General features: G+C 47.6%; 1 protein-coding gene across 1 annotated transcript in view; it reads right to left on the minus strand.

Moving 5' to 3' along the window:
• Nucleotides 1–12,471, minus strand: part of EPHB2 (EPH receptor B2) — a 130,628-nt gene that overhangs the window by 36,350 nt on the left and 81,807 nt on the right. Inside the window, exons 4-5 of the mRNA XM_063145377.1 lie at nucleotides 4,044–4,199; nucleotides 1,853–2,188 (exon numbers count right to left, since the gene is read on the minus strand). Of these exons, the coding sequence (XP_063001447.1) occupies nucleotides 1,853–2,188; nucleotides 4,044–4,199 (492 nt within the window). The remainder of the gene's footprint in view (nucleotides 1–1,852; nucleotides 2,189–4,043; nucleotides 4,200–12,471) is intronic.

Raw genomic sequence — 12,471 nt, forward strand, 5'->3', positions numbered from 1 at the left:
CAAATCTGGATCAACATCGAGCCGATTTCTATGCTTGTTCTTCATATAACAAAGTGTTGAAAATGTTTGTTCACGAAGATATGTGGAACAAAAGGGAACGAGATGTTTCAAAGCTTTTTCACCTAACTTCTAATAATCAGGAAAAAATGTCACCCAGAATTGGTCCAATCTATATTCTTTGAAAAATGATTTCAATGAACCATCACAAGTCACGTCAACAAGAGCATCTTGTTCTTCCTCAGAGAGAGTTGTTAGTTGTACATCAGCACATTCAAAAGGATTCCTTCTCCGTGAGTTTTCAGGATTAGGTGCAGGGAAGTAATCTCTGAAGCTGGTCGCTAAATCACGCAGGTGCTCAGTGATGTTATATTTTACTTCTGGTAGGAATTCATTGTCAGTGGACTCCAGAAATGAATGGTGAATATGTGAATAGTTCCACAGACCCCTGGGTGGGTTACACAGACCCCCTGGGGTCTGTGGACCACCAACTGGGAACCACTGCTCTAGAGAAAAAAAGCAACAAGAAGGAGGACAGAGAGGTAAAACTTCCCTCTGTTGCTCCTTCTTCTCTGCCGGGCATCTGCATAGGATATTTGGAAGCCCTAAAGGACTGTGCCTTAAATGTGTCTGGGGTGGCAGGGACTGAAAACCAGAGCAGCGGTCCAGATAGAATCTGGAAATAAATTTAAAAAATGGAAGAGTGGAAGATCACGAATACGTTGGTGACCCATCCGGCAAACAAAACCAGGTAATTTCTAATCCTCAAACTTTTGGTAGAAATTCAGATGGAGAAAATTGTATAAGCCTCCCTAAAATTTACATAAAGCAGCATAGGGCCATGTCGTTCCAGAGGTTGATATGCTAAGAATCACAACTTTCAAGGACAATGAACAGGTTGCTAGTCCTCATGGTAATGGAGAAAATGCCTCTGCCAACTTCCTCCTTTACTCAAAAATAAGACTAAACTATTTGTCATCCTGAATCATGGAAATCAACCTTCTGGAGTGCCAGTGACAGCACGTACACACATTTAAACACACCAGGGCAGGATCTACACTATTCATTACACCGTTGTTTAAGTGCATTGTTGCGTCCTCCCTTGCTACGTTACAAAATGCAACTTGAGCCCAGTCAATCGAAATACCTTTTCTTCTATCGTTTTACCCCGGCACACTCTTCTTTAGAACGTTCTTCATTATGCTCATACCGGCTCTGAAGTAAACCTCCTTCTTCCGGTGACTCTGAGCTAGACCTGCCGGGATAAGCCGGCAGGGAGGCGGGGCGACGCGTAGGGACGAGGGAAGCCCTGCAACGTCTTAAAGGGGCCACATGCGCCCCGAAAGATAAGCGGTTTTTTAAAAAAATTAAGCCTCTGTCCCCTCTTTCACCGCCCTCCCTCCCCCTCCCCCTCCCCCTCGTCACGTTGTGCCAGCTCTCCCTCCCCTAGAAAAGCCCTCACTTGTCCTAATCAGGAAGCAAAGACCATGGTCATGAGACATGACTTTGAAAGACGGCATTGAATACAACGAAAGGTTGGGGCACATTGTTAGTTTTAAAACGATTTTAACAGAAAGTGGAACGGTTTTAAAAGTCAGAAGAAATGTAACAACAACAGCATCACGTGACTGCTGACGTCATCTCTGCCAACTTGTTACGTTTCATCTAGACAAGTGTAGACGGGCTCCATGTATTTGGATGGCACAATCTAGATTTCCAAAACTCATCCTGCCCTGCTATGGCTAACCTGTAGGATCTGGCTTGTTTCTGGCTTTGCTTCTCCCATAAGAAGGGGACTTCCGCCCTTTCCCAACGCTGGAGTTTCCCCCCAAACGGCCACCTTCCTTATTCTTACCGGCCTGGTTGGTGGTGATGTTGACCGAGGCAAATTGTGGCGAGAAAGGGCTCTGGTCCGTGACGCCATTCACAGCCTGGATCTCAAAGGTGTACTGCGTGTGAGCCAGGAGGTCGTTGATGTAGACCCGGGGTTCGGTCAGGCCCAGCTGGCGTGGCGTGAACTGCACGTTGTCCCCGCAGCGGGTGCAGGCCCCCCGGCCCGAGCCACAACTCTTGCAGATGATGTTGTAGACCAGGTCCTCGCGGCCCCCGGAATCCCGGGGCGGGCTCCACTCTAGCATCAGAGAGGTCTCGTTCACGCTGGAGATGACAGTTTGCGGGGCTGATGGAATGGCTGCGGGGAAGAGAGAACGGGGAAGTGAAAGGGCAGAAGAGCGGAGAAACGCACGGATCAGCAGCGGTCCCTGGAACGAGTGACAAGAGCAGGGATGCCGGAGGGGTTCCGTCTTGGTGCACTCTAACGTCAGCTGACCTGACCTGCACCTCCTACGCTAGTGGGCGCCATTATGCTCCGGAGGTCACATCTCTCTGAATTTCGCAGTGCGCTTCTCAGCGCAAAAGATGCACCCAAGTGCATTTTAAAAGGTGTATTTTAAGATGAAATACACTTAAATTCATAAATGTGTACTTTGTGAGAAAAACCTGGAATTCTTTTCCAGAGCATTTGTGAACCACGAGTTCAATTACAGTTTTTAAAGCTCAGTTGAAAACTTTTCTTTTTTCTAAAGCTTTTAGGATTTGATTTTGATCTGACTTTTATACTGTTCGTTTTACTCTCCCCTGTGCCTGTTTGGTGCATTCCCTTCCCTTTCTTGATGTTTTATTATGATTTTATTAGAATGTAAGCCTATGTGGCAGAGTCTTGCTATTTTATTGTTTTACTATGTACAGCACCATGTACACTGATAGTGCTACATAAATGAATAAATAATAAAATACATTCAGAAATACATGTTTAAATACATATATCCAGGCTTCCACTGGATGACCCCGAGATCTAGTATTAGGAGAAATGGAGAGAGGGGAGAGACACACTCATTGTTTTATCCACTTTCTGCACACCTTGCTCACAGTTAGAAACTTCTGTTGGGGCTTTGCATCTAACACTGTTGCACTGTTCCCTGGGAGAAGATCTGTGTTCCGATTCATTGGAAGGAACACTTTTCGCAAGCATGAAAAACCAGCGTGCACCATCAGTCTACTTGGCCAACTCACTCAGGCCTTGGTATGACCCCGGTCTTGCTCACTGCCCCAGACCTCTCTAACAGGTTTTGTCAACACAAACAACTCAACAGAATAGTTGTTTTAAACAGATATTGCCTGTTTTTGTTTGTATTTTATGCTTTTTATAGTTTTAAATTTTGTATATTTGTTTTTAATATTTACTGTTTTAAACTTCTGTAAACCGCCCAGAGAGCTTCAGCTGGGGTGGTATAAAAATGATAATAATAATAATAATAATAATAATAATAATAATAATAATAATAATGTGGTTTGCTGCTTGAGTTCATGTTGGAAGCAGGCACGAGGGCTGTTTGAACTGGCCCATCAGCCGGGCAGCGGTGTTGCATCTCTTTCAGCTCAAAAGTCTAGTGCCATTTTGGAGAAGCTCTCTGGGGGCAGTGGGGCTGTGGTGGGTGGGGCTGAAAGTAAAAGGGGCGGAGCTGAAGGCAAAGGGGCGGGGCCATAACACCAGCATATTTTGGCATAAAACGCTTCCTGCCAGTAACGAAGCCTTAGCAGAGGCGTTTCAATCTTTTAGAAGGGTGGGAAATGGCACCAAAGCTGGTGATTGGAGGTCAGCTAGGAAAGGGGGTGGGGCTAGGGAAAGGGGCGTGGACACCTGGAGAGTCCTGGAGGGACAGATCTGGTCCTTGAGCTAAGATCTGCCCTCTGTTCTCATGCAGCTGTAACGGCACACGCCAGGCTACAGTTTGGGGGCAGAGACCATAGCCGACTGGTGGAGCACATCTTTGCATGTGGAAGGCCCAAGGACCACTCCTTCGAGTGCCATTTGAAAAGGATCAGGTGATGGGAAAGTCCTGCACCTGAGACCCCGGAGAGCAGCTGGCAGTTAGGATGGGGGCCAATGCTTTCCATCAGGTGACTTCCTGTGCACATGAGGCCCTGAAGGAAGGGGTGCCCCCTCTCTTAACCTCCCCCCGCCTCCCCCTTGGGGGGAAACGTACTGGTGCACGGCATATCCAGTGGATCAGAGTCCGCTCGGTAGTAGCTGTTCCGGCAAACGCAGTTGGTGGCCCCTTCCGACGTGGTCCGGCTGTTGATGGGGCAATGGATGCAGCCCTCGTCCCCCTGGCTGGCTTTGAATGTCCCTGAGGGGCAGCCTGGAAGGGGAAAGCAAAGCAAAGAGAGGAACATTCTATCAGGAGGCGGAATCCAGGGAGGTTGGAGCTCAGGGAACGCCCCCAGGGCCACGTCTGACCCATGACAAGGCGGCGGCTCTCCTCCACTGACCAAGGGCAGGCTGCAGGGCGCCACATCACCTCCACAGAGACCGGCCGCCTTGCTGTCAGTCCCCAGGCTCACACATTTTAGTCTGCATGGTCCTAATCCCCATATTTGACAAACCAGAGCATCGCGACAGATCCTGGCTTTGCAAATCACATTTGTTCTCTCCTGGGGCCCCTTTTGATTGTGTCTGGGGAAGAGATCCTTCCGTGTAATGCGATGAGTCGCTCACTCCCTCGTCGACAGAGGCAGCTCCAGTAAAAGCGATCACCTTACCTCTTTGGTATCTCTTAAATGCCTGCCTCTCGTTCACCCAATTGCCACAATCCCATGCCTGAATATGAGGATGGAACTCAGACGGACGCCCCTTCCCCCAGGAGCAGCTGTGAGGCAAAGCCGAGAGACCATAACTCACCTACCCCTCCCTCCACAAACCCCAGGCTGATTCAGGGGGGAGAACCCACCCCAAGACACAGGCAGTGGGGTTTTGCCACTGCAACAGCTGCAAAACCACCCCCTCCCTTCTCACTGCTTGTCGCTCCACAGATGTTGTGACATTTCGCACGGCCTCAGTCCAGTCTGGTCCACAGAGTTAGGTCCACGCAGGTCCACTTTGACCATTGCTGGGGTGGGGTGAGGTTGCATGGGAGCCCAACAGCAGTGAAGAGGGTCCCAGGGGCGCAGGAGGGGGTGTCTGAGGGAGATCACAGATGTGGAGGGAGGAGGGAGATGGCTCTTGAGCACTGCAAGACCCACAGGAGAGATCAGGCCGAGCTCATTCAAGAATATCCTGCCACATATCCTTGCCTTTGCTATATGAGTTTGGTCTAACACGTAGGATCCAAAAGAGCGAGGGAAACTCAGCCCTCCCCCCTCCCACTTGCTCGCTTTTCTGGCTACAACAATGACAACAATAATTATGATAGAAGACTTGAATCATCGGTGCTGCGAAAGTTGGTTTTTGTGACATTCCTGCTGCCAATATGTCCGCTCCAAGAGCAGGCGGGACTCCCAAAACCCAAAGCCCTCCCTCCGTCCACGCCTGTGCATTTTTCTCCCTGTGCGCCTGCGTGGTGCAGAGACACGTGGCAGCTGTAGTTCCTGGCCAGGGCGTGGAAACATACTATTTGGCTACTAAAGCTGAAGTGCTGAACCTTTTTGAACTTCTGAAATTTTCTGCACGTCGACACTGCTCAAGCTTCCGTGTAAACAAAAATGAGGGAAATCAGTCTGGTAGATCTCAAGCAATAAGGCTTACACTACTGAATTCCTATATATGATGACCCATCTATCCCTAGTCATCATTTCCACGATCCATTCCCTTAGTCCTTGCCAAAGAATTTCAAATTATTGAGGAAGGGGGATGGGGTAAGCCACATTTTGGATCTAAATAAATCAACACCAAAAAGAAAACAGATGGAAAGTCTCTTAGTGTTCATCGTTAGTACTCAACACAAATCTTGTGGTTCCTCTGATGCAGAATTGGGGATGGGTGGATTTCTTTGCTGACGTGGAACAGAGTCACCCATGCATACACCTGGGATGCCACATCTTATATCAACTCAGGTTGTTGTGGGCCCGGAACCCTCTTGACAGGACTTTCTTCTGTGGTGTGGTGGGGCACTAAGTTAACAAAACTGAAAAACAGCTCATGACCCGGTTTGCACAGCTATATTTTACTTTCATCCATCATTCCCCAGGAAAAGTTTCCCACTACGGCACAAAAACGCAGAGGACTGAGATGCGAATTTTAAGTTGAGGCTGGATCATCATTCTGCAAGCACGTATAATGGCTGCTCAGGTATCCCACAATGCTTTGTACCAGTATATGTACAAGTCTTAAGTACATTAATCTCTCTCTGTGTTACATAAAGGCAGCTTAGTAAAGTTGGCCAGGTAGTAGGAATGTTAGAGAAATCTGAAATGGATTTATGAATTTCAACCCACATCTTCTGAGTCACACGGATTCTGCAGGTTTGCAAACCATTTTTTTTTTCAACTTTCCAAATTTGGGCTCAAATTTAGTCATATGAAAGTTAGTGGAAAATATTTTAATGAAAACACTTCTTTAAAAAAATACACACATACACATAATTTTTATACATCTCTTTTCAACCTTCACTGCGTAGCAAAAATACACAAAATATTGTGTACCACGAAAAGTTATGTAAATTGTGGTGGACATTTTTGCGTAGTTTCTTGAAGGGGAGAGAAAATCTGATTCTGTCAATGAACAGATGACAGAATGAAAGATGACGGACAATCCATGAAACATACACATCACGGATTTTTTAAAAATCCATACATCTCTACTAGGTAGGAGAGGGAGGCCTGCAGCTCAAAACTTGCTTATGGGGACAGGGATGGATTCAGATTCTCCAAGGGCCAAACCACACATTATTAGCACTCATATTAACATTGCCCCATTTTCCCCAATGAAAAGAGACCCATCTTGAGTGAGGATACTTTACATTTTTTTCTTTTTTAAAGGGGAAAAGATAGGAGAAAAGTTACACATAACTGCATGAAAGTAGGATGCCCACTTATGAATGACCAAAAAAGAGGAAATGCATTACCAAAAAGAGGACAAAAGAGGACAGTGATCTGAATATAATTTGCACATGCTAATGTATATGTATAGATGCAAATTTAGAAATAATAATTAGTTACCCAGTCTGCATCTTCTGGACTGAATATGGTCTTGAACACAATTTCCAGTGGATGTTCGTACTCTTAAAAGCTTGCAATGTGATTTGTGGAGCCCCCCACCCCGCCTCCAATGCATCCAAAAGCATGTGTGCATTTGAAAAATGTATATGAACAAGGCCCACAAACACTATTGAAACAATGGGAGAAGAATGTGCTCGTTTCAAAGATGCCCACAATTGATGCCCACATCTGAAAAATGCATCTGCAAAAATATGAATGCATTTTCGAAAAGGAAAACAAAACAACCAAAACTCACAATCCGATACAAATTGGAGGCAGAACGAGTTTCAAGGTGGAATTTGGAGAACTTTGATGAACTCCAGTTTTGCTTGTACACACATCGCTATGCGGAAGACAGCGCTCTGTTCACTGGCTACAATTCATTGGGTTCTAAACCAGAATTGGAAAGGATAGCCCTTAAAATAGAGCAAAGTCCTCTGTTTTCCACATGGCCACCCTACATGGAAGAGGTCACTAGACCCTGGTTCCCTTTGCATCCAGGGAGCCGATGACCACGGCCTCAGTAATTTGCTGGTGGGATGGGATGCAGAGACGACAAGGAGGCCGCGTTACGAATGAGCGTGTGTTCATCATTGTTTTGCTATTTTAATATTAGTAGATTTTATTGGCAGTTTGGATTGTTCTTGAATGTCAATGTTTGCTTATTTATATTAGAGATTTTATAGCCTCCCCTAAGGGGGGAGAACTTGCCCGGAGCAGCTGTAGTTTAATACGTTGTAAATAGAAATACAATACTTCTCACCACACTGGGGGAAATGGTGGCCAGATGACCACCCGCGTGCCTGCTGTCTGGGTGCTAATTGTTGATGGGGACCTTGGAGGGCCCTCCTGCTCTCCCTCCGTAGGCGATCTTGAAGCCAGACGTTAACCAGACTTGAATAGAAGACTGTCCTCTGTGATGTGGACACGTGGCACCTTAGGTGGCTTGTGCGAACAACAATGAGAAGTGTGTGTGTGTGTGTGTGTGAGAGAGAGAGAGAGAGAGAGAGAGAGAGAGAGAGAGAGAGAGAGAGAGAGAGAGAGAGAGAGAGAGAGAGAGACCCTCTGCCATTTTTGCCTGGCTTCTCATGTATATATTACCTTTAAGGCACAACCCTACTCAAGTTTAGACAGGAAAAAAGGCCTTCCTTCCTTCCTTCCTTCCTTCCTTCCTTCCTTCCTTTCTTTCTTTCTTTCTTTCCAAGTGTACGATTGCATCCTTAGATAATGTATTTCAATTAACCTGTGAAAATCCCACTTTTTCTTTGTTACCAGGATCCCCCACCCACTGTGATCTCCTAACAGCAATATGGACCCATCAAACTAACCTAAAAATTCATTCATCCCCCATAAGCGTTTATCCCCCATGGAGCCAGTGTGGTGTAGTGGCTAAGGTGTTGGACTGGGAGTCAGGAGATCCGGGTTCTAGTCCCCACTCGGCCATGGAAACCCACTGGGTGGCTTTGGGCCAGTCACAGACTCTCAGCCCAACCTACCAAACAGGGTTGTTGTTGTGAGGATAAAATGGAGAGGAGGAGGGTTATGTACGCCGTCTTGGATTCCCTGGAGGAAAAAAGGCAGGATAGATAAATAAGGGCAGGGATGGACGGATTTGGCTCCATCGAGTTTCTCCAGGCACTCAGTGAGCTGCCCCTCCCCTCCCCTCCCCTCCCCTCCCCTCCCCTCCCCCTCCCTGGACCCACTTTCCTTTCCCGGACCCATCTGCAAGCGCCTGGCATCCAGCCATCCCTTCAGCGAGTCACCGTTTGCGTAAAGATGACCAGTCGTGATTTTCCATCCATCGATTCTGATGCAAATGGCCGTACAGCGGCCAGCTACGCAACATCTCTGGTAGCTCGCTGAGTGGGGTCCAGGGGGCCAGGCACAGGGGAGTCTGCTAGACTCACGGACCAGGTCGGGTGCTGGCAACACCCCTAGTTCTAGGCATTGCTCGGCAGCAGTCCAATGCACACTTACTTGGGCATCAGCTCCATTGCCGGGCTTACACCCAAGTCAACGTGCACAGCTGTGGGCTGCTAAAGTTTTTATTGTGTGCTGTTGAGGCCAGGATGAAGAAAACACACAGAGACACTTAAGAAATAACTAGGGACAAGGGGGACCTGCAATAAAACGTTACCGTGTGGCTTGCTCCTGTTCAGGTTTCCAGCCAGCCAGCCAGCCCGGCCCTTTTCTAGGATACTCCATTCTCCTTCCCTCTGCCAGCCAGCATTTCACGGCCACTGAGCATGCTGGGTCCTCATTTGTGATGGGTTTCTTTTGGGGTGGTGGTGGTGAGGTTACCCCTTAAGGTTTTCCTCCTAATTACAAACCAAAAGGCTCCCCCAAGCCTACTTGTACCTCCCTCTGGTGTGTGGATGGTGTGTGGATGGTGTGTGGATGGTGCTATTTTGGCTACATAAGGGCAGGTTCTTGGAAAATGTGTTCACTGTTAATCTATATCAGCCTCCCCACCCCCAACCAACTGCTCTCGAGATGTGTTGGACAACTCCCATCATCCCAAGCTTGCATGGTAAGGAATGGTGGCAGTTGGAATCCAAAGCATCTGAGGAACTAAGGCTGGGGGGGGGGGGAGGCTGGTTCTGTACGTTGCTGTAGCAAGCAGAGACCCCTGATTATGTGGGCGCTCTTCCTTAAATGACTGCAAACGGAACAGAGGGGGCTGAAGCCCACCTCGAAGAGGCCCATGGCCTCCCTTCTGCTTGCATCTCACCCCTGGCCAATTCCTTCCCCTTAAAGCTGTCAGCAACCATGGTCTCCAAATTCCAAGGAACGGGATTATGCCAAAATGTTAGGAAGTCCTTCCTGAAGGTGCAAAGTGTTTCACAGCGGAACAGACTGCTACAGAAAGTGGTTGGCCCACTGGAGCTTGGCTCCAGATCTTGGATCGTTCCTGTAGAATTCTGACTGGTCCTTACTGAAACCTGGAGCGGATTTACCACCCCATTGACTTTGGAGCCACTAGCCTCCGCTGGGTTTTTTTTCCCCATTGTTAGAGGTTTACAAGCAGAGGCTGGATGGTCACCTGCCAGGGTGACCATGCATCGGCAGGCGGTTGGACTAGATAACCTTTGAGGCCCCTTCCAATAGCCGAGAGCTGTCCTGCATCGGCAGGCAGTTGGACTAGATAACCTTTGAGGCCCCTTCCAATAGCCGAGAGCTTTGGCTATTGGGCGGTATAAAAATGTAATAAATAAAAAATAAATAAACTCTACTATTCCATGACCTGGGGTCAACTCCAGTGCACTAACACCTCCCAAGAGGCAGAATGAGGACAAAATAGGGACAATGTCCCAGGGACTGTGAACTAGGAATAGGTGGGAAAATTGTCCCCCACCCCCACATTTTTATGTGAACAGACCTAATCAGCATGCCCTGAATCATTACGCAAAGAGCAAGGTAGCTGTTCCTCAATATTCGCACCATTTTAAAACATGTACAAAAATGCACTCATTAGGGGAGGGTGCATACAAAAAGAGGCAGATTGTGAAAGTAACAGGCCAAAAAAATATTCTATGTGGAGAAAATGCTGGTAAACAATACATTGGTTAGGCAAAAATGTGTACAGAAATGCATTAGGAGAGTCGTGCATGAAAATGCATATATTAGGAGAGTTGTGCATGAAAATGCATAGACATTTTCATCCCTACTGTGGACTGGTAAACGCGACCACCCTGCTTAAACTGGAACAGGTAGAGCGCGCATGCATTCACGGTTATTACAGTGAGACAGATGCAAGGAAACCTCTCGCTGTTTGCAGATGCACATGGAAGGAGGTCGGGGTCGGGGAGATATTGTAAAATTTAGCAACAGAATAAATAATGCATTTTTGCCAGCACACGCCTGCTGTCTGTCTGTGAGCCCCTCCCCACGAGCCAAGCAATTACGCATTTGCAATCTCTCACTCGCTCCTTTCAAAGCAGCCCATCCCACCACCAGGCAGGCTAAAGAGGCAGAAAGAGACAGAGAACAATGCAGGATGTGCCGCTGCAATAAGGATACAATGGGCGGGGCGGGGGGAGAAACTCGGTTACTCTCCTGAACCCATATGCGAACCCAAAACTCAGTTTTACCGTCAAAACTCGCCGTTCTTCAAATTGTGTAATGGAGTTCTCCAAGGAAAAAAGTGTACAAAAATGCAAAGTAGGGGGAGGAATGCGCACAGAAGTGCAATGGATTAGGCAACATCGCGCACAGAATTGCCTATGCTGGGAGAGATGCACACAAAAACGCACACATTTTAAAAAGTTCTCCAATCAAAAAATGTGTACAGAGAAGTGCATTTTGGGGGGGGAAATGCACACAAACATGCATTATATCAGGCAACACGTCATTCAGAAATGCCGATATAGGGAGAAATGCACACACCAATGTGCCTGGATTTTCACGCAAAATGAAAACCACCACCCAAAATTCTCAAAATTCAGGATGAAACTAACGTAACATTAGGAAAATGAGAAACTGAAATCGACACAGGTTTGCCCTGATGTGGATTAAGAGACCAGAAGACGAACAGGTCAGGGCGGGATGCCTGGGGCACGCTGTCCGCATCCCTCTCCTATGCGGTGGCTTCTGATGCTCTCCATGCACCCTCAGAACGGCATTTTTTGGAGAATTCAAGCCCTGACCGTGGTAGATGCAGGCAGCCCTTGTCTTGAGTGTTAGAGGAGCGAAGAAGAGTGTCTGCCGCTCGCTGCCTTTCTCTCGCTTCACCACACGCCTCAGCCACACCAAAAACGATCCCTGTGGAGTTCAGTCAGGGAATCCTCTACAGTTATTACCAGGTCAAGGTTATTTAAATGTATGAATGGCTCCTTTCACAGATCATCAGGTGTGTGCGTGTGTGTGTGTGTGTGAGAGAGGGATGGTTGGTTCATGCCACAGGTCTGCTTACTCTTGCAGCTCACCTCTCCCAGCACCTCTCTAGTCACCCAGCAAATGAAGAGGTGACACATAAACCCTTCTCACACTCCAACTGTGAGGTGAAAACATGAAGAGTGTGCCTCTTCACAAGGGCTGCATTCGGACAACACAATAGTCAATGGTGGGTTAATAGTCAACTCCACGGCTGATGATCGAGGGGGTACTCCCTGCACGACGTGATGATCATCAACCATGGTGTGGATTAAGGCCAGGGTCAAGTAGAGTATTAGTCAGCGGTGTGTTTGATTGACACATTCCCCATTTCTCCCCCCTCCCCTCAGTCCTCCTGCTGGTATCCCATCAGCCATTGCAAGTTCTGTCAGCTAGACTACAGTGGCTGCTGCCGCTTTGGTAGCTCTTCCTGGAGGACTCTGTAGTCACCGAAAACCGTGTGTGATTAAATAGTCAACGGCGCCCGACACACGACAAGATAATGAACAGTTGTTCAGATAATCAACTCTGCACAGTGTTGGTTATTTCCATTGGTTATTTCAGCCG

This window comes from Elgaria multicarinata, chromosome 20 (genome assembly GCF_023053635.1).
Source record: "Elgaria multicarinata webbii isolate HBS135686 ecotype San Diego chromosome 20, rElgMul1.1.pri, whole genome shotgun sequence".
Classification (NCBI taxonomy): domain Eukaryota; kingdom Metazoa; phylum Chordata; class Lepidosauria; order Squamata; family Anguidae; genus Elgaria; species Elgaria multicarinata.